At 41.5% G+C, this 23,126-nt stretch overlaps 1 protein-coding gene across 1 annotated transcript in view; it reads left to right on the top strand.

The window, feature by feature from the left end:
• Nucleotides 1-23,126, top strand: part of sntg2 (syntrophin, gamma 2) — a 211,933-nt gene that overhangs the window by 170,956 nt on the left and 17,851 nt on the right. Inside the window, exon 14 of the mRNA XM_034110992.2 lies at nucleotides 1,123-1,332. Coding sequence (XP_033966883.1) covers nucleotides 1,123-1,332 — 210 coding nt within the window. The remainder of the gene's footprint in view (nucleotides 1-1,122; nucleotides 1,333-23,126) is intronic.

Genomic DNA, 23,126 nt, shown 5'->3' with positions numbered 1-23,126 from the left:
ACATCACCCATGTTATACCAGAGAAACTTTCATAACAGTGTTGTGATGCCAAACAGCGTCAATTCAGACTGAAACACATTCACTTATGGGGAATTGGGGACATGTATCAGCTGCTTGTGTGACAGTCAGACAGTGAATACTTTACAGCGGCCGCTACATACACATTAATAAACAATGAACCACGGCACGGCACAAAGGTATAAGGTTGGAGAAGTAGTTATTTAATTTAATCTGGCTTCGTATGATTCAAAGTAACACGATCATCGACCCGACGCAGTCCCCCATTGTTGTTGTTGTGAGCGAAGCACAGAGCTAGAACTGGAGCTGCATGTGAAAGGGGCAACAGTAGTCACTTGTGTGTGTCTGACCCGAGCTTGAGCATCGTCGTTCTGATAGCTCCGCCCCTTCGCTCCAACCCCCCTCCCTCCCTCCCCCTACATCTACAGGTGAAAATTACTTTTGCGACACATTCATCGTAAGAAGTGTAGCAAAAGTCAAGGCCGCAGATTCGTCGATTTATACTGCCACAGAGCAGATTCGTGAAGTTGTAATGACTGATTTGAGAGGTTGTGATAACCAAGTTGTAGTTGTAATGGAAAATATATATTTTTCTGCAAGTGAACATTTCATCACTAAGTTCATTTTTTCTTTGTGACTTCAAATTTGGTTCACAGATACGTGGATATTTTATGTAATTGTGTGCATAAATGTATGCACAGAAGTTCCGGTGCTCACATCAGGTTTTACAAGCTCTCGCACCATATCTACCTTCATAGTAATGACCTTTGTTAGTGAAATTGAGCCATTGTTTTTGCAATAATTGTTTTCAACACATAGAAGCTTTGTCACATTCAACAGTTGGGAGAACAAAACTTGTTTCAGTCATCTAACCAAAACACGTTCCAAGAAACATTGACTTTGAGGGAACGTAAAATACTAACTTATTTCTGGGTTTTGGGACTTATTCCTGCACCACTCATGATCTACCAACCAAGATATGATCATAAAAAGATAAACCAGTACAATTTATTTTTCAGAGAAGGAAGGAAATTAATCTTCACCCGACCACAAGTACGCAAAATTGTTGCCCCAACATGTAATTATTAAAATGTTGTGTTGTAGCTGTGGATGGCCGAGGACTGCTGGCTCCAGGCGAGGCTCTACCTGGGGCTGGAGCACTCCCCGGAGCAGCAGGACGGAGAGTCTCTGTGCTTTAGCATTCTGGTCGGCCACGGACAGAGCCATACCTTCAGGGTGGAGCTGGCCTCGGACCTGGCTATCTGGGAGAAGTCCTTCCAAAGAGCTGTCTTCTTGGAGGTGCAGAGAATACGAGTGAGTATTTCCATATTAAATGTCAAATCTTTTTGTTGACCGTTTTTTTTTCTTTCTTACATTTGTTGAATTTTACTCAAATGAAACTAGTTCTCCAATCAATAAATCTTCTGCACCTTTTCACATTTGAAGTGTGTTGGATTGGTGTGCCTTTGTATGGTACACATTACAAAAAAAACTGTACACAATAGATTGCAGATCTCCCCAATGTGTGTCTTAAATGAGCAGAGATGTGATGTTTAAGTGAATAAAGCCAGACAGCAATTTTATTATGGAATGGGGAAATGGAAATGGAGGATTTAAAATAATTTTGTATTCGTCACACACACTGCACACAAGGGCACTGGTACCTCTTAACCTATCCGTCCATGCTTGGTTGGCTGGGGACTTGAGCCAGCTACCCTTTGGTTCCCAAGCCAAGTCAGTTAGGACTGAGCTACTGCAACCCTTCCTAGAGGGGCTGCAACACCTGATCATTTGGAGTCAACGGAGCAAGCCCTTTATATTTTTCCGGTTGTCATCTATAGAGGACACATTCGATATTAAACTGATAAAAACAGATACATCTGTTAAACAGATATAACACCATTACCTTGGTGTCCAAATAAACAAAAGAAAAAGGGTACATTTGCTTCAAATAAGGCAACCTGTGGAATACTCAATAGAGTGCTGCATGAATGAGTGCTAAACCTGGAAATGAGTTGGCATAACTACTTTCGGTTTACTCGTCTGGAATTAAAAGTTTTTTGGACATGTTTTTAGTTAGTTGCCTAAAATAAGGCCGCTGTTCAGCTTGTTCTTTATTTTTCAACAGTGAAATAGTTTTGAAATGTATATTAAGCTGTATTACCGTTCCAATTGTCGTGAGCAGTGAGGGCATGTTATCCCTGAGAGTTTGAGGCTGCACTTTATATAGAAAGTGGATGAGGCCCGAATACTAAAATATCGGCTGAGATAACGGTAGAAACCTTTTTTTGTGTAACAATGAATGTGTTTTTAGACAGATGGCCCCCCTACCAGAGCATTTACTGTATAAAGACTGTGTGACATTGAGAGTAGAGATATGTTTAAAAACAGAGGTTATTTTACATTCTTAATGAGTATTTTAGTTTTTTCTAAAAGGTGGAAGAAATACTGCAGTTTTTTTATTTTAAAAGGCCCTATTATGCTTTTTCGCATTGTTCCCTTTCCTGTAGTGTGTTAAAAAGGTTTTATGCATGTAAAAGGCTAAAATATAAACGTTGCGATTCTGTTGACTAGCACTCCAGCACATTTTACATGATAGGTAAAGGGGCAGGACATTTCTGACACATCTTTAAGTGGTTGACTAATTTTGATTTGATTTGATTTGACTTATTTCAAACTTGTAAAACAATAATATAAAAAATAATAATAAAATGAAATTAATTATGATACTGTACAAACTTAAGCGGTATCAGATTGATAAACAACAATATTATTGACTTACAAATTATATATAAACAAATGATCTACCTAATTACACATCAGAAAAGGGGTGGGAAGAAGTTTTTTCAGAGCCGGCCAGCTAGCCAATCAGAGCAGACTAGGCTCTGGTTTCAGAAGAAAAAGAAGCAGATTGGATATTAAAGAAAATAATTATGTTGCTCATAGCCTTGTATTTATCGTTGCTTAAGATTTCTTCTGAATAATAGTGTTGCTTACATTCTAGTTAACTAAGTGTTCTTTTTTTTTTTAAAGAAATCATTCTAATCCTATAACTCTAATCACTACTGCCGCTTCATACAAATGTAACGTTTCATCAGGGAGAGGTGATTGCATGTGAAGCAAAGTCTTTATATCCATCGATTCTTTGTGCCTTCAATTTCTTATTAAGAAATAGATTGAATTTAAAATTGAAAGCTAGGCAGCGCTGTTTTCAATAAAGGTTTTGTTACTTTCAATGTATTTAACCTAAATAATTAGTCCTCACATCAATGAGCCATTAAATTGCCTCTTACGAAAATATGTTTAAAGCGTAAAGGCAATCATCTCATGTGGAGAGTGCATTGTTAACTGTCCATCAAAACGCTTGAACTCTAAGGAAAATATCACAGTCCTGGCCTTATTTTTCTTTATAATTTTGTAACATTTAATAGTAACAATTAAATAATTATATTAATAGTCACTTGGTATTTTCCATTATTTGAGGTACTTTAAGTTGTTGTTCATGCTTTTATTTTGAAGGCAGCCTTAGGCACCGGGTGATTTAGGTATTTATTGGAGACAGTTGAAGGTGGGATTTGGCACAAAACATATTATTTTGTCGTATTCATGATTGGAAAGGGAGAAATTCAACTGAAACAGACGAAATTCTGGACCATTTATTTTATCCTTTGTAAGATTCACTACCTGGTGATGTTGTGTTTGTTACACTGGGTTTTGCACCTTTTTTTCAATTTAAATCTCTTTTCTTACAGCACTATAAGAAATGTGCTCACCATTTACTGTCCACCACTCTGCCAAACACAGCACTTTGCACTGCAGTTCTAAAAGCCTGCATTCAATTTTGAGGATGCTTGATACCTGTGTGTAGTGCTGTGTTATAAGTGCTATAGAGTGGTGCATAGATTTGTGTATGAATTTAGCAAAGGTTTCCTCAACCAAAAGCAACAGGATTTTGGAATATTTTGGTTTAGTTGTCTCATGTAGTTTTAGCAATCGCTGTTTGTTTAATGCTTAGAAGCTTTGGACATTCGAATGGGGTGACGTCACTTTTAGCCGAACTGCATCGTGGGAAGCGACGCGGAGCGTGGCTCGCTGCAAAAGTTGAGCAATGTTCAACTTTTGACGCCTCGGCAGAAGCGTCAGTCAATCGAATCATATGCCAGTACAAGCTCTAGCCAATCAAACCGCTGCTTGTGTGTCAGGTAAGGGTGCAACAACTAATCGACTTAATCGATTAAAATCGATTACCAAATTAGTTGCCAACTAATTCAGTCGTCGATTCGTTGGTGACGTCATCACGTGTGTTTTACGCCCCGTTAAGCTCTAACTTTATTGGTCTTTTTATCGGTACTGGAGACATTTAAAAAATATACGTGATGTATTATTGCTACAAAGACATGATATCGCAGTCTCAGTGTCACCAACTCGTTTCTAATATGCAAAAAGACAAACAAATGCGTCTATGATGTATTTTCGATCTTTCTCTCCCCCGCCTGCTTGTGAGGGGGCGGGGCAGTTTACACACGGGCAGCTGCAACATGCAGCAACACACACACGTGGGAGATGGCGGAGAGAACGCGCTCCGAGGTGGTTAAACTTTACCCGTCTCGATGTGGAGAATGCTTGTTGCCAAAAGGGGAATAAGAGTTTAGCATGTAAGGGCGGTAACACGAGCAATTTGTCTAAACATTTAGCAAAAGCGCTCCACATCCAGACGGAGGAATGCACCGGGTTCGACTGTCTTTCTAGCAGCTCTGTAGCCCCGTCCACGAGTAACGTTTTCACCTCAGGTGTTATGTATGCTCGCAGCAACACACGGAGCTAACTACATTATACAAACATAATGATTAGAGGTAACAGAGTTATTTAGTTTGTTAAAGTTTCAGCTATTCTGTTCAGTTCTGTCATCACATTATTTAATACGATTTGTTAAAACACTGTTGTTTCTTTTGATGTGAAATATTATTTATTTAATTTGAATAAAAAGCAATGTTAGTTTTGTAAACAATTTAAGTTATTTCAATAATATATGTATTTTGGAATCAAGTATTCATCTTTATTGTCTTCATTGTTAGTTTCCACATGCCTAAAACAACCTCAAGCTAAATCTAAAAGTTGATGGCTAAATAAGAGCGTTTGAGAAATTGTGCAAGGCATACAGTAATAGTCCGAATAGTCGATTAATCGTTTCATTAATCGATAGATTAATCGATTATCAAATTAGTCGTTTGTTGCAGCCCTAGTGTCAGGGGCGGGAGATTCATGTGATTGGTTGTTGGTCGAGTGTCAGACACGCCCGCCGGCAAGCGTCAACGCACGCCGCTGTGTGGACGGGCCGTTACTGACATATTTTACGTCAAAGAACAAAACGGTGGGTTACGTATTGTAACCCTAGTCATATAAGCACAGGCGGAGCACTCTACTGGACGCTATGGGTACTGCCCTTGACCTTACTATTTGAGCGTTCACCTACTGAGAAATCTATAAACGTAGCCGGCCCCGGGGGGCAGGCCTACCTGAGTGCGCACAGGCCCACAGTATATAAGGTGGCCACGCCTCCCGACTGTCATCCTACACCAGGGGTCGGCAATAGGCGGACCGCGGTCCGGATCCGGACCCAGACGCCGACCTATACGGACCCGGAGCTATAATCAATACATTAATAGGGGATTTTCCAGCGCCTCCCGCTTTTTTAACGCTGATTTGGGTGACTTGTGTAATTCGTGGAGAACCGAGTTTTAGTTTTGGGGGTGTTGAACTCTGACGTCACTGTTGAGCCGTTAGTGGCCGACTCGGCCTACTAACGGCCCGTCCACACTACAGCTTCAAAAAAAGCTTGGAGCTGGGCTTGTCTGCAGCTCGGCCAACAACCAATCACATAAATCCCGCCCCTGACATACAAGCAGCGGTTTGATTGGCTAGAGTTTGTACTGGCATATGATTTGATTGGCTGACGCTTCCACCGAAAGCTTCAGGAGCTTCAAAAGTTGAACATTGCTCAACTTTTGCAGCCTGAAACGCCAGGAAAGCTCCGCTCTGCTTCCCACAATGCAGTTCGGCAAAAAGTGACGTCACCCCATTCAAAGTGAATGGGCAGACGCGTTGGAAACCGTTTTTGAAGCTGTCGAAGCTGGAGTGTGGACGGGCCGTAAGGGCTTCTCGGCAACTCTGCAGAATCCTATGGGTGACGTCACGGACCCTACGTCCATTTATATATACAGTCTATGGGTCCCGGGGGGAGCAGCTGGCAGCGAAGTAGCCCAGATAAAACTCTTTCTTTATTGTTTATTGTGTATTCAGTCAAGCGGGTCAAAGTTACAAAGCACTTCACATCTTATTAATCGGCTTAATTTTACTTTACCAGTGCAGTAATAAAGTAATCTGTAGAAAAGCACCGTATTTAGGTTAGCCTTCATAGTAAGGCTACATTAAATGTTATAATATTCATCGTGTCCTTTCTACTGTATATGCATATATTCCTGTCTATTGCTTTCATTTGTATTTAATGTTATTGTGTTTATACTTGTTTCCACACATTTCACAATTTGGGATGAATGAAGTATCTATCTATATATGATATCCATCTATCTATCTATCTATCTATCTATCTATCTATCTATCTACCTGTCTGTCTGTATGTCTGTCTGTCTGTCTATCTGTCTGTCTGTCTGTCTGCCTGTCTGCCTGTCTGCCTACCTACCTAACTACCTATACCTGCCTGCCTGCCTACCTACCTACTAGTTGTTTTGTTTGGAAAGGTTTTGTCATTGTATTGCTCTTTACCGGCACCTGCAGAGTACAGGACTTTACATTGTGCTTACAATTTTACATTGTAACTTTGACCCGCTTGACTGAATACACAACAAACAATGAAGAAAGAGTTTTATCTGGGCTGCTTCGCTGCCTGCTGCTCCCCCCCGGGATCCAAAAGTAGCGTATAGCCTGCACTTCAACATCAACGAAAGTGCTCGATATATGCTGTATTGAACCAATAACACAAACTAACTGTATCACTATAACATGATGATGATGATGATGATGATGATGATGATGGTGATGGCGATGTGATGATGGTGATAAAGAATGCAACTAACGTTCCGCTGTTCATTATAATAAAAAAACAGCATTAAACAAACCATCATGCTCTTACTTTGAAATCATGCGGAAATGTCGTCATCAGCGGGCCATCACGTGGTTTCCGAAAATAACCGAGTGACACGAGCAGATTTTAGAAAAGACCGTAGTCGAAAAATGTGTCACAGATTTTAGTATTGTGATCTTCTGTCCATCGGACAACAAATGAATAGTGAAGCTAACCACTCATTATAGTGAAAAGACATTTGGACAAAAATAACAAATCTAAACGCAAACAACTGGTTACAGCGTTGGTGGTGGGATCCCCTCTACTCCTACGGAGGTTGCTAAGTGGCGCATGAAGCCAGAAATGGAGTGACTCTCAGAAAGTGTCCGGATCATTTGGAGGCTTGTTCCATGGATCACGCTTAAGTGTTCCGTAACGCCTCAGATCTGCCGGTGTCGGCTCTGTCAAATTAATAGAGGCAAAATAACTCAGGATTCGGCTTTTACCGCATTTTACAACTGTTAGGCCCTATTGGTATAAATAAGAGCTATAAAAGTGTACTGATTTACCTAAAAAGTTATACGCAGATTTAGCGGAGGTATCTTTCCCAATGTAAGTTAAACGGAAAAAGTATTTTTTCTTTTTTTGTGTGCAAAATGACATCACAAACACGGTAGTAATAGTACCACCTTTCAGCCACAGACTGAGATCACCGATAACCACCACACAGCGCCACAGGAGGTCTTTCCTCCCAGTGGCCATCAAACTCTTTAACTCTTCACCCCTAAGTAAAGGGCACTGAGAACTTCCACACCAACACTATGTGCAATATATCTATATAATTAACATCCTTGCAATTACACTCACAGCTATATATAACTATGTGCAATATTATATTATATTATTATTATTAGTATTAGTATTATTATTAATAATGCTATGATAATGTACAATTACGTAACTGCCACTACGTTTTAATTTTTGCACTACTAACTACTGAAAACTACTGAATACTGCTAATAATGATTGCATTGATTGTGTGACCATCTATGTTTCATGTTGTCGGTGGATGTTTGATTGCTCTTTTTCTGCTGTGTTTATTGTGTTTGTTGTATTTCGTTACTGTTACTGTTACTCTGGCACAACAATTTCCTTCGGGATGAATAAAGTCTTATCTTATCTTATCTTACCACCAGTTGGCCACTATGAAAATTATTTCTGGGCACTTGATATCAGCACAACCTCACAAACAAATCCATATGTTGAGCTTAGTTACTTATGTTCCCTGAGGCTGTTTATTGGGAATACACACACGTTTGTTAAAATGTATTTCCTGGGCAATTCTTATCTCTACAAACATACAACTTTAATAACTTATAATGAACTTATAATGCAAACTAATGCCATTATGTGTACCTGCAAAGTGACTATAAACCTCAATGCCTCAAAAATGTAACAGAGTGGAAGTATACAGTAGCATACAAATAAATACTCAAGTACAGTTCCTCAAAAGTGTAGTGAGCCACAGTTCTTTAGTAGATGTACTCAGTTACTTTCCACCACTGCATGACAAAACTCAAAACTAAAAATATTTATATCAAAACTAAGACAACAACAAGAAACATAATTTTATAATTTGTAATACAAAAAAATAATTAATACATAATTAAAAATTGTAAGTAGTGGTTTTCGGAACAAAAATAGTAAAGTCTTGACCATGTGTTTTTATTATTATTTCCTTCGAACTTCCTGTTTTCTCCTCTTCTCTGCCTGTCACACATTTCACTTTTATACACTTTTGGATGAACTTCATTATTAAAATGAATAAAGTATTTAGTATTGCGTCATTTAAAACTGCAAGTGAACAGCATCTATCTCTGACAATAATAATTCGAGTTAACACCCTAAGGAGCTTCCAGACTACAGCTGTTAGGAACTCTCCACAGAACAAGAAAATATTATCAAATATTGAAATGTTTCAAGAAAATATTCTCCATATAATAAGGCCAGTTATTCATTTTCCACAGGGACAACTGAAGTAAATGCCCTCAAGGAAAGAACACTTTACTAAAATATAAAGCTCCTTTTTGTGTTGGTTTCTATGACAACGGTATCACTGCTTTGATATGACTAACTTAAGCCCTTTGTCTTTTATCTATCTGTTTGGGCTACCTATTTGTTTGACATTGTTTTTTCACCATGAACACAAACAATGGATAAAAACACTGGCGCCATGTTGACCCAGGTCCTTAATGCAGAAGTATTGTAAGAATAACTGGGGTAACACAGGCCTACACCAGCACTGTTAGATAATTTCCTATTTCTTTTTTCGAGCAGAGCAGTATTGCAAAACCAATTATTTCAGTCAAATTTAGGATAAATTCAACGTAACTTAAAATGAGGGCGTCACTATTAATGAGTTTCTGCTTCCCAACTGTCCCAGTTTGTTCAAATTTCATTCAATAATAGTCTGTGTTCCCTTTAGTGTTTACTTCCTGTCTGTCTTCTGTTGTTCCCTTTAGTGTTTACTTCCTGTCTGTCTTCTGTTGTTCCCTTTAGTGTTTACTTCCTGTCTGTCTTACTACGCTGTTCCCTTTACTTCCTGTCTGTCTTCTGGTTTTTCCCATTATTGTTTACTTCCTTGTTCCTATTATTGTTTACTTCCTGTCGGTCTTCTGTTGTTCCCATTATTGTTTACTTCCTGTCTGTCTTCCTATGCTGTTCCCTTTAGTGTTTGCTTCCTCTCTGTCTTCTTCTGCTGTTGACTTTAGTGTTTAATTCCTGTGTGTCTTCTTCTGCTGTTGACTATTTGTGTCATCTTTTACTGATTTCTCTGTCCTCCAGCTCGCTGAGATCTCTTTCCTTCCCTTACGCTGTTTTTTTGTTCTTGTTCTGTTTTTCATTATTTTTTTCTGTGGACAGCTCAGCCAGTTTTGCAAGCTGTATACAGTACACCCCCAGTTTATTCAAATGGTTATTAAAATATTTATAATGGAGTATCAGTAAAATACTTTACTCTTTTTGGCAACAGCTGACATTAAATACCAGATGTATTTCTTAGGATAGATAAGATATAACTGTATATCATATTACAGTACATTCAGAGTCCTTAGCAATGGCCTTTTTTCACTCAACTGTGGTCAACAGAAAATAAAGGCTACAAATGCTGTGAGGCATGAGGGCTTTGTTGCTCAGGCCCCTAAATAGGGACATTTATAGATATTACAAAGCAGAGCACCTGTCAAAAGAGATCTGAATCATTCGCAGACTGAACCTTTCTGTTCCTGGTCAACATAAGGATCTAATATAATTCAACAGCTTTTTATTTCACCCCGCTATCCTTTGGAATAGTATGTGTGAGAATACTACTGCCAAGGGGCACTGGCAAAGTGTTAGGAGCCAAGTATAATCCCTTTATGTTGAGCTCATGTGGTCACTCAGAGTTCAGTCACTTAATTACATTCTCCAGTTAATTCTGCACATGCTAATTCCTACAGCTTATTTGAATATAGAGGGGACCTGTATGTTTTTAAGACAGCCACATCATTTTGTGAACATAACGCATGCAGATTAAGGTATTTATATCTCCTTCGTAGGCAGAAATATATTTGCTCAATCAACCAGTAAACTTGTAACAAGCAACACATATTTGTACTCAATATTTCTCACTAATATGTGTATTCCTGAGGTTTAAAAACATGTACAATGTATCTCTCTGCTCACATAAGGTTCACAAAGCCAAATATGTTTGCAATGTGTCCTAAATAGTGATTGGTCTATATTTGGGCAGATACAGAGCTTATATTACACAGGTATTTGAGGTATGTACATTTGCTATTTGACTTAGTATCTAAGATCATATATTGTATCATTAAAGTTCAAATGCAAAGATGTCAAATGGGAGGGCCTGGGCCTATCTGTCTGGTCAAACCTTGTGCTTTTATGAATTATTCATTCTTATTTTGTTATAGTGGTTACCCCCATGGTTATAACAGTTAACCATTCCTCTACCATGAATAATGCTATTGGGGAATCGTCCCTAACAAACTCATTATGAGTATCTCTAAACTAGGGATGCTCCGATCGCCAATTTCGGAGCCGATCGCCGGAATCAGTATCGGCCGATACCGATCGCCGATCCGATCGAGTGGGCGGGGCCTAAATGGAAGAATAAAACATCACTTTAAATCTTCCATTTAAAGAGATGTTTAAAACTCAGTTAATGGGGATCATTCACTGGAGCTTCCACAAACAACAATCAACTTTTTATTACATTCAAATGATGTACATTATTCAAGTTTACATTCACTTTGGAGAATAACACGGGAGAAATGAGCGGAAGCGCTCTCTTTTCCTCTCTCCCTCTCTCTCTCCTGAGAGCCTGTCAGTATCTCATGCAGCTCACTGATCCAGTAATGAGTGACCCGACAGTGAAGAATAAACATATTTATAACTAGTTTAGCTTGTTCCAGAAGTAGATACAATAGCTAAGTATGTTAGGTCTAACTCTTGTGTGTTACTCCGCTCACCGGTCCGTCACAGCGGGCGGAGCTGCAGGATTTCTGCTTCACACACACGTTGCATACCGCTATTTTACTGTCTTTTTCGGACACCTTAAACTACTGCCAGACCGGTGAAGCCAGACCGGCGAAGCCATTTTGGCGCGCACAGAGAAAAGTGTCATATATTTTACGTCATGCGATCGGCTCTCGCGATCGGCATGTTTAGAGAGCACCGATCGATCGGCAGAGAGTGAGTATCGGCCGATCTCGATCGGTGACCGATCGATCGGAGCATCCCTACTCTAAACACATATGACCATCTCTCCAATGGCAAAATGTACATCATATGCTGTAATAGAAAACCTACTTTATCAGTTTTACAAGAAAACATGTTTAATGGATGTGCACAATGGGTGGTTGGGACAATCCTTGTGAAGGGAATCTTCCCATCACTGAGCAGAACATAGTTTTCAAAGAGAAGCATCCAGACGTGTCCAATATCTCAGATTAGATGATCCCAAATGGGGCTTAGGAAAAGCCAGTGCCATTACTGTAGAGATCCTGAATGTACTGTAATGGGCTTTAAGAAAGGATAGAAATGGGGAAATATATCTGCCACACATAGGCTTCTTCCTTTCAGCATGTATGCAACACATCATTTCCCAGTTCATAACTATTTCTGTACAAACTCAACAGCATTAATATGTAAGAGAACATTTGAAACTTTAGCAGTCTGCGTGTTCTGCCTGCAGGGAGGGGCGGGCCGGCCCTGCGAGTAAAGTAACAAGTTACTTTATGTAGAGAGTAACGAAGTAGTGTAATATATTACTTTTTTTTAAACTAATATGTAATATGTAATATATTACTTTTTTTTAGTAACGACCCCATCTCTGATTATAGTATAATAACATTATACTTAAAATACATGGATTTATGGTGCTTAAATTGTGATAGAACCTTACTATAAATACATTTTTATTAACATGATAGCACAATTTAAAAGTATTAAATACAGTCAGAAAGTGCATTTGAAGAAATATAACAGGTGTGCTTGAATAAGTATGATAATAGTATGTTGAAAACACACTTATGAATTACTATGAATTGAGCTGAATGCCCTTTTAAGTATATTTCCAACACACTGGTGATACAATACAATTATACTTAAAGCATGTTTCAAATGTCCTTTTAAAGGTGACATGTCATGCTTTTCCGGTTATTGCCCGTCCCCTTGTGTGTTATGAAGGTTTTTATGCATGTACAGTGTAAACGGTCTGCAGAGTCAAAACCCTCAAAGTACACCATGTAGGGAGTAAAACTCTAAAACAGAAAATACCTCCCCAAAATGCCTCGTTGGAGATAGGTCACTGTCCATTTGATTTTTCCGGGTACATCATGATGTCATGTCGTCCCCGGAACGAAATGGACCAATCCGTGGAGCCGTTACGTTACGTCCGTTACGGTAAGCCCCCGCTGATTGGTCCAAATTGACCAATCCACGGACTTCCTCACACACTCAGTGCAGGCAGCTCTGCTGATCTCTCCTCCCTGGCTGCAGGCTGATAACAGACAGGTGGGATCGCGGCGACATTCTCTCTGCAGACCCATTCTCACAGCGTTTATCAACCTTTTTCTTACTCAATATCAAGCCACACTTATTGTTTTTACTTCGGCTGTGACTTTGTGTGTGCTCAGGGTGAGTTTGGTTTTGTTTCGCTGTGTATCGCTAAACAAGGAAATCACACCTCCACGGAGCTTAGCGCGATTCACAACGTCCCGACTGGTCCCGACCAATCGGAGCACACTGGACTCATAGGGAGGGGGGGGCAAGAGCTGCAACGAGCCGTTTAGTGGAGAGAGTGAATACACATACTTTACAGAGATGCTGTATGCGAAACCAATGTGAGTTTGGAAAATTGCACAGTATAAATCTATTCTAGTAGACCACAACAATGGAATTATGATCAGTGGAAATGGCCATGACATGTGACCTTTAAGTATATTTCCAACACACTGGTGATACAATACAATTATACTTAAAGCATGTTTCGAATGCACACGAATGCCCTTTTAAGTATATTTCCAACACACTGGTGATATAATACAATTGTGCTTAAAGTGTGTTTCGAATGCACATAAATCATGATTTTAACTGGTGTACTTTAGTACACTTAAAGTTTACAAAAAGTTGTGCCAATTTAGCACACTATTTCACTTCAAGTATACTCAACTAATGATTAAGTAGTACTCCAGTACCACTTGAGTACACTTTAGTATACTTGAATGTGACCAAAATAGCACATTTATCTAAAAGTGTACTTAGTACATTCTTCTAAAAGTATAATTTAAGCATACTATTTTTTTTACCTGGGAAGCGTTCTCTAGTCTTTCTCATGTGCAGAACTGGAATGAGTGGAAACGGTGTTGACTTAAAACATTCCACCTGTGACCACCAACATGCGGTGGTGGCAAGCTGTCATTACATTACATTACATTGCATTTAGCTGATGCTTTTATCCAAAGCGACTTACAATAAGTGCGTTCGACCAACAAAATACAAACTTGAAGAAAACAGAATCATATAAGTACATCAGGTTTCATAGAGCAAAAACATTTCAAGTGCTACTCAACTGGCTTTAGATAAGCCAGTCCTTTATTAGTATATAAGTGCTTTGTTAATAGTTCTATCGCTCGAAGTGGAGTCGAAAGAGATGAGTTTTCAGTCTGCGCCGGAAGGTGTGTATTGTAGAATTTAGGAAGGTTGAAGACCAGACGAGCAGCTGAATTCTGGATGAGCTGCAGAGGTCGGATGGCACATGCAGGTAGACCAGCCAGGAGGGAGTTTTAGTAGTCTAGGCATGAGATGACAAGAGTCTGGACCAGAACCTGCGTCGCTTTCTGGGTCAGCTGGGGACGTATCCTCCTGATGTTGTAAAGCGTGTATCTGCAGCAGCGGGTTGTAGCAGCGATGTTTGCAGTGAAGGACAGGTTGTTATCTAGGGTCACACCCAGATTCCTTGCAGTCTGAGTCGAGGAAACAATAGAGGTCCTGATGTTGATAGTCAGGTCAAGAGTGGGACAATCTTTTCCCGGAAGGAAAAGCAGTTCAGTCTTGTCAAGGTTGAGCTTGAGGTGATAAGCGGACATCCACTGAGCGATGTCAGCTAGACAAGCAGAGATGCGTACGACGACCTGGGTCTCTGAGCGGGGAAAGGACAGAATTAATTGGGTGTCGTCAGCGTAGCAGTGGTATGAAAAACCATGCGGGCTAATGACTGATCCGAGCGAGTTTGTGTACAAGGAGAAGAGGAGGGGACCAAGAACAGAGCCCTGAGGGACCCCTGTAGTTAATTGACAAGGGTCGGACTCCGACCCTCTCCAAGTAACCCTGTAGGTGCGGTCTTTGAGGTATGAGGTGAGGAGGGAAAGTGCAGAGCCTGAAACTCCAAGTTCTTGGAGAGTGCGAAGGAGGATCTGATGGTTCACCGTGTCGAATGCAGCAGACAGGTCCAACAGGATGATGACAGAGGAGAGGGATGCTGCTTTAGCAGTGTGCAGTTCCTCAGTGACAGCAATGAGAGCAGTTTCTGTGGAGTGACCTGCCTTGAAACCAGACTGGTGCGGATCCAGAAGGTTGTTCTGATGGAGATAACAGGAGAGTTGTCTAAAGACAGCGCGTTCAAGTGTTTTAGACAGGAACGGGAGGAGAGAGACAGGCCTGTAGTTTATAACATCAGACGGGTTGAGAGTGGGTTTCTTTAGGAGAGGGTTTACTCTTGCCTCCTTGAGACTGTTTGGAAAGTGACCAGAAGTTAGAGAAGTGTTGATGAAATGGGTGAGAAACGGTAGAATATCAGGAGCGATAGTCTGAAGGAGGTTTGAAGGGATAGGGTCCAGAGGACAGGTGGTAGGGCGGGCAGAGGTAATGAGGGTAAGAACCTCACTTGGAGAGAGAGGGGAAAAGGAGGTCAGTGTGCGGGTGGAAGGAGGGTCTGGTGACCCAGCGGTGAGTAGAGGTGAGTCAGAAAAAGAAGAGCGAATATCATCAACCTTTTTTTCAAAGTGGTTAACAAAGTCGCTTGACAGAAGGGAGGAGGGGGAAGGGGCTTTGGGAGGGTCCAAGAGGGTGGAGAAGATGGAAAATAGTTTTTTGGAATAGGAAGATTGGATCTTATCTTGAAAGAAAGTGCTTTTTGCCTGAGAGATCGAAGCAGAGAAAGAGGAGAGGAGAGCCTGATAGGTTAGGAGGTCGTCATGGTGTTTGGATTTCCACCGCATCACTAGGCCACCAGGGTGGGTGGAGGGGGTCAGGAGGACGGGATTTTGGGCTGACAGCACAGGAGCACAGCGGAGGACCCGGAAGGGATCTCGGGCGGACGGCCCGGGGGCCAGGCAGAAGCCGAGAAGGGGGACTCGGGCGGACGGCCCGGGGGCAAGGCAGAGTTCAAGGTGGGGGACTGGGGCGGACGGCCCGGGGGCAAGGCAGAGTTCATGGTGGGGCGAAGACCGCGGCACTCAGGGGGCCGGGCTCGAGGGCGAAGACCAGACAGCTCTGGAGGCCGGGCAGGACCCGGTGTCGGCCGAACAGGAGCCGGAGCCGGTGGGACAGGCTTCGGCAGGATCCCCCGGCGAGACAGGTGATGGCGGGGCCTCCAACGGAACAGGACAAGGGGTTGGCAAGACCCCCAGCAGAAGAGTTGTCGGCGGGACCCCCAGAGGAACAGGACATAGGATTGGCAGGACCCCCGGCAGGAGAGTAGTCGGTGGGACCCCCAACAGGACAGGACATAGGGTTGGCAGGACCCCCGGCAGGAGAGTAGTCGGCGGGACCCCCAATGGGACAGGACATAGCGTTGGCGGGACCCCCGGCAGGAGAGTAGTCGGTGGGACCCCCAACGGGACAGGACACAGGATTGGCAGGACACCCGGCAGAAGAGTAGTCGGCGGGACCCCCAACGGGACAGGACATGGAGTTGGCAGGACCTCCAGCGGAACCTCCAACGGCACTTCAGTAGGGACTTGAGTTGGGACTTGAGTATGGATTGGAGAGGGAACTCGAGAGGGGACTCGAGAGAGGGCTTGAGAGGGGACTTGAGAGGGCACTCGAGAGGTGACTTGAGAGGGAACTCGAGAGGAGACTTGAGAGGGGACTCGAGAGGAGACTTGAGAGGGGACCTGAGAGGGAACTCGAGAGGGGACCTGAGAGGGGACTCGAGAAGGAACCTGAGCGGGAACTCGAGAGGAGACTTGAGAGAGGACTTGTGTCGGTCTGTACGCCGGCAGGACACGGGGAGCTGGCGTCGGCTGGAGAGCCAACAGGAGACGAGGTGCTGGAGTCGGCCGGTACGCCGACAGGCCTCGGGGAGCTGGGGCCGGTACTGAAGCCGGAACCATGGCTGCTGGGGCCGGAGCCATGGCTGCTGGGCCCGGTACTGGGGCCTGAACCATGGTTTGTGGGGCCGGAAACTTGGCTGTGTGGGCCGGCACTGGAACCGGAACCACGGGCTGGAATCTTGGTCTTGCGTCTCCTAGAGATTCTTTGGAGGATCCGTGGGCCTCCCAAGGCCTGGTCATACGCCAGGAAAGGGTTAGTTAGTTAACTTAACTAGCTAGCTAGGAACCATTTTGCCATAATTTCTTAACAATTAAAAAAAGAATTAAATCTGAGGTTTCACATTGGGAACTGCATTTGTTGGGAGAGAACTTAAAGAATGGTGTTGCAAAAGTCAAATACATGCTCATCATAGATTTTCTGTGACGACTAGTATATGGTATATTCATAGCGTTAATGAATTCTGAAGTGATTAGCCTCTAGCCAGGTTTAATACAACAACAAAATAATGCAGTTTAAATGCATTTAAGCTACTGTCAATGATAGATGATTTGTTGGTGAATTATTCAGTATTGCTATTTGAAGATTAGATTGTAAACTTGGCAGTGGATCCTTAAGAAGATTAACATTAATTAATTTACCAAGTTGTGTCTCCTCTGTGCACCTTGTGCTTCATGATTTATTGAACTAGTACAGCAGGACGATAAAGAAGCACAGGAGCAAAGCACTCACCAAGAGTCCTGAATAGAGGATAGCTTCTTTAATGTCACATCTCGAGCAAAACAGAAGAAACACAGTTACAAATTCAAAGTATACTTGTTCTATATGTATGTCTATTAATGTAATATATTTGCATAACTTGCTGTCTGCAGCAGAGGTGTGGTCAGTGGCAGTGGCGAGCCGTGACTTTTCTACCTAGGCCCTCTGACCCCCCCTCCCCTAAAAAGAATAGTTATACGTCACAGCGTATACTTCAGCGGAATATCAAAACAACTGCCCGGGGTGCAAAACACATCAATGACAGCGACCCTCTACCACACAGAACAACACCATTGATATAAACACCTATCATGACAGGGCACCCACAGCCAAGTAGCAATTACAAATGAATTCAGTCGGCACGGCGGCCCACATTGAAAATGACTTAGGCCTACCTTTGATGATCAAATCACTGAAACACAAAGTCCATCCTCCCGTCCTTTTGGATGAAGCACATGATGGCGGGTCATGCAGCTGATCCTTTGCCACTCCAGTTTATCATTGGAACTCAATCTTGAAAATGACTCGGTTCATAATTTCGCAACGATGTCATCACTATCACTGAAGTGAGCCATCATGAACGAACTTATGCTAATCATAAATCTATCGATCATAAATCTATCGATTAGATTTATGATTCGAAAATAATAAAAGTAGGGTAGACATGTGGATATTATCCGGCTGAACAAAACGTGCATTTATGTAACCGGTTCGTTTTCCACAGACCTTATTTCGAGCTATTTTCCAAAATCTATGGAGAAATCCCAATGCCTTTTTGTCGAGGGAACTCGAGCGCAGCTTACTTCCGTGTTTTAGGACGCGTCACTGCACCACTTTATACACATGTTTAAACCTATATATATACAGTCTATGGTTTAAACCTATCGTTTAAACCTCACAGCGGGCGGAACAGCACACACATTTAGAGGGAAGATATGATTGGTCAATTGTACTGTCATTTGACATTACTCTCTCGTTGAGATACTATAGCGGGCCCTCTGTGAATGTAGAGAGGGACCAACAAGCTCTCCCGTCTTCACAGTAACTCGAGAGACGGCATTTAACCCTTCACATTCCAACAGAAACTTAACAGGCAGATTCGAAGGATTTATTTATTTGGAAATATTATTTTAAATACAATTAAATCAAGTTATTTTGGTAAAACTAATGATGTTTTCAAATATTATTTTTTAGAATATCTTAGGCCCTTACAGAGGGCCCTAGAGGGCCCTGCCGGCTCACCACTGGTCAGAGGTGGAAAATACATTTACTCAAGTACTTACTTAAATACAAAAAAAATAGTTTTAGTTTACTTGAGTATTTCAATTTAAAGCTACTTTATACTTTTACCCCACTACATTGAAATATGTCATGTATTTTTTCTCCACTACATTTATGTATTATTTATTAAGCTTAAATTACTTTTCAGATCAAGATGTTGCAGACAACAGTAAAATGCAATTTGAGGCCACAAGTACATTTAGATATGAATGATCTAATAATGTCATATATATCATATTATATCACATAGGAAGCAATTTATCTGCAGAATTAGTACTTAATAATAATAATTGATAATACTTGTGTACTTTTATTTAAGAATATAGGACTTTTACATGTAATGGAGTATCTTGACGCTTTAAGTATGGCAATGTAAATGGTCTGTAAAAGGCTAAAAGTTTCTCTCCAACACACTTCACCCCCCCCCCCCCCCCCCCACACCCCCACCCTGCCTGAAATGCCTCCATTGGACTCCTTTGCCTCGATAGCATCACTATGTAATACTCACATTAAAGCATGTAAACATGTCAAAGTAGAGGCACAAAATACTAATATAAACCTGCAAATGAGGGTAATAGGGCCTCTTTATAAGACATGTTGAATATACTGTAGGACTTTGATCAGTAACAGAGTACAATTTAATATTGCTACTTTTACTTCAGTAAGAAATGCCCCACTGGGTGGAAGAAGTACTCACTTCACTGAAGAATTGTAACGCTATCCACTTTCTCTTTTTGCTGTAACAATATCAAGTCCAACAGCAGAACCCCTCTGCTGCACTGCACAACATTAGCTTCAAAGGGGGAATGATAATATGCAGGAGTGTTTGATGCTGCAGTCACACATTAGTTCTTTAGCCAACTAATGGGGCTGAATCCCTTTTGGATGTGACATCAATGTCAACTTTTAAGTTGCAAGTGACATGAAAAACAGTTGCAGTCTCAGCAACCAGCTTGACACGCATCTAAGACAATGTGATCTGTCAACGATCTGTCAGACTTGGCTGTTTGAATCAGATTTGCAGATATTTGAAATACTTTGTTTGAAATGAGATTGATGTGCCCATCTCACCTCTGGGTGAATGCGTTTGAATAATGTGTGCAGCCGTAATCAATCAATCAATGTTTATTTATATAGCCCAATATCACAAATGTTACATTTGTCTCAGTGGTCTTCACAGTGTGTACAGAATATCAGTATGACAATACGACACCCTCTGTCCTTAGACCCTCACATCGTACAAGGAAAAACTTCCGGAGAAAACCCACAGTTTAAAGGGAACATGGGAGAAACCTCAGGGAGAGCAACAGAGGAGGGATCCCTCTCCCAGGACGGACAGACGTGCAATAGATGCCGTGTGTAAATTGAAAAGATAATACATTTGCAACATAGGTAGTCCAAATGTTTGGAAATGCATGTGTGTATAATAGGAAGATGAATCCACGAGGATATCCATCCAGGACCTATGATCCAGGACCACAGCCACGACTCGCGATCCAGGGCTCGCGATGCAGGACACAGGACCGCAGGATCATCCATGACTCCGGATCCCGGCGTATATAGACACCAAAAAGAAAGACATTTGGGGAAGCTGGGTTAATCGGAACATGAGAGTACACAGGTATAGACAGAGAGAAGGAAGAAGTAAGATGTCCCCCGACAAACTAAGCCTATATCAGCAAAACTAGGGGCTGAATCTAATCAGCCCTAACTATAAGCTTTATCAAAAAGGAAGGTCTTAAGCGCACTCTTAAAAACGGATAGGGTGTCTGCCGCCCGAACACAAACCGGAAGCTGATTCCACAAATGTGGAGCTTGATAAGAAAAGGCTCTGGCTCCCATCAATACAGGCAACATTCATGATTTTCTGATATTGATAATAAAAGTGGTGTTTAATAACTTTAAGTCACTACACTTAATCCGATCTGCATGTGATGTTTTCCACCTACCACTCTAAAACATGAAATATGATAATGTAGCATTTTTTTCATTCTTTTAATGATGCAAATGTGGGACACCATCCTTAGGGAGACCGATGAAAGTGATGAAGCATTTCAATTTGCTTGTGATTCTATGTTCTCCAGCCAATTAGGCAAGCCTCCCGTGGCAACACTCAACACAGTCCAACTTAGAATAACCTTGGAATTGACTGGATGTGAGGATTACATAAACATTGCTGATGGGGTAGAAGTATAACTGACAAAACTGTCCAGCCTGCGTTTTTCTCTTTTGGCCTATTTTTTTTTCTCTTCTATTTTTTTGGAGATGATGAAACCCAATATGGTGTTTATATGGTCTTTTAAGCTCTTGTCTTGCTGTGTCTTATTTTTACTTTCTTCTGGCTGGTATCCCTCTCCTTTTTCTCTTTGAAATAAGCAGAGCATAATTAACTTGTACTATTTCCAACTGAAAATGTTTACAACATTACATAGACTGGATGTAATCGATATTTTTTAAATATCAATGGATTAATGGTGCTGTGAAACGGGTTGCTTGGAGTATCAAACCAACAGAGAATTGTGAGTGACTACAGTTTCCCTGTTCTTATGAACGGAACAAGGTGGTATAGAGAGTTGCAGTGTATATAGGCTGACATGGAAGCAAGCTTCTCAAGGGTCCTTCGACAAAAAGCTATTGGATATAGATAAATTGCAGAAAATAATCTTTATAGCAAACACAGGTTTATGATACTTACACTTTTTGTTCAGCAGGATAATCTCCATATATTAACACCATGTAATCGTAAATGCATTTGGCAGTGTGCATTTTGACCCGGTGGCGACAATTAGTGATGTTACGTATTGCGCCGAGGCTTCGGAGCGTGTGTCGAGTAATCCCCGAAGCTTTTTGTGAAGCCTGTACCGAGGCTTGTATCGTTTTGGGCCAGTGACGTCACCGATGACAAACGAAGCCTCGCTGCCTGTCGATACCACGTGACTGCTTCAGGAAGCGCTTCAGATCGGTTGAACCGTTGAACCACAACACTCATGATACCCATGGATGTATACTAAGAATCACATTACCCCTCCTGTACCCGGGCCCGGTGACACGATGGAATCAAGAGAGACCCTCACTTATATAGAGGTTGGAACATGTCAATAAGTAGCCTATAAATGGATGCAAGCATAAATAAATGTAGGAATAAAAACATGAACAAATAAATGAATAAATACAGGAATACATATGTGTCAGTGTTTTCAGGAAGATTTAATGTGTGTGCTGTGGCTCAGCTGGAAAGCAGTTCGACGACTGAACAATACGTATTTTTTGTTGTTTATAAAAGCTACAGCTCAATGAGATAATGTAGTTAATAAATGTATTCTTTGATATGGTTTAGCCTTTCTCAGGCTACAACAAGTTTATGAATATTATTAAGGAATATAAATCCCTCTTTGCAATGTGTACCAGCCTCCTTAGGCTTTTCAATCACAATAATTCAACTGGAATAAATACAATATTGTTAACATGAAAATAGGATGTAATGTTCGTTGTTTAGAGTTATTCTAAGGCTTTACTCATTGGGAACTCGGTATGAGATAGAGCACACTGTTGAGATGTCCAATCTGCCTGTTGTACACACTTTGACCAGCAGGGGGGTTTGTGTTCAAATGAAGCCCGTAGAGGCTTCTCAATACTCAAATTTCCCCTCCTCGACTCCTCGGTCCTCCGGTAGTGACCCGGAAATGAATTTCAGCGCGCCATTTTGAAGGACGTCTCATTTCTCTAAATGCACACCGAGGATCGGGCGTCGAGGAGGCTCTCTGGAGGAGCTATAACCGAGGATACACTGATGGTTCCTCCACGGCTCCTCCACGGATGCATTTCCGGGAACGGTGGAGGCGTGACGCACGGCCGGACTTATCTCAGCCAATGACAGCTCTGCATGCATCCCCTGGATATTATTTTAGAAACTGCTCTCATCGCAACGTGATGTTTACAGTGAGAACAGCTGTGAGGTGCAGAAAGCAGAGCAGTGTGTAAAATATATATCACTCAGTATAACAGGCCTACTCTCTTTATGTGCTTTAGTTTAGTAGATATCTACAAACAAAGAGTCGATATTTTTCTAAGACCATTTAGTGCTTCACATAATAAAATACACAACGGCTGTAGCCTGATTATGCTTTAGGAGCTGTAGGTGAGTGTGGTACAG

This window comes from Pseudochaenichthys georgianus, chromosome 22, assembly GCF_902827115.2.
Source record: "Pseudochaenichthys georgianus chromosome 22, fPseGeo1.2, whole genome shotgun sequence".
Lineage (NCBI taxonomy): Eukaryota > Metazoa > Chordata > Actinopteri > Perciformes > Channichthyidae > Pseudochaenichthys > Pseudochaenichthys georgianus.
This window is presented reverse-complemented; position numbering and strand designations above follow the sequence as displayed.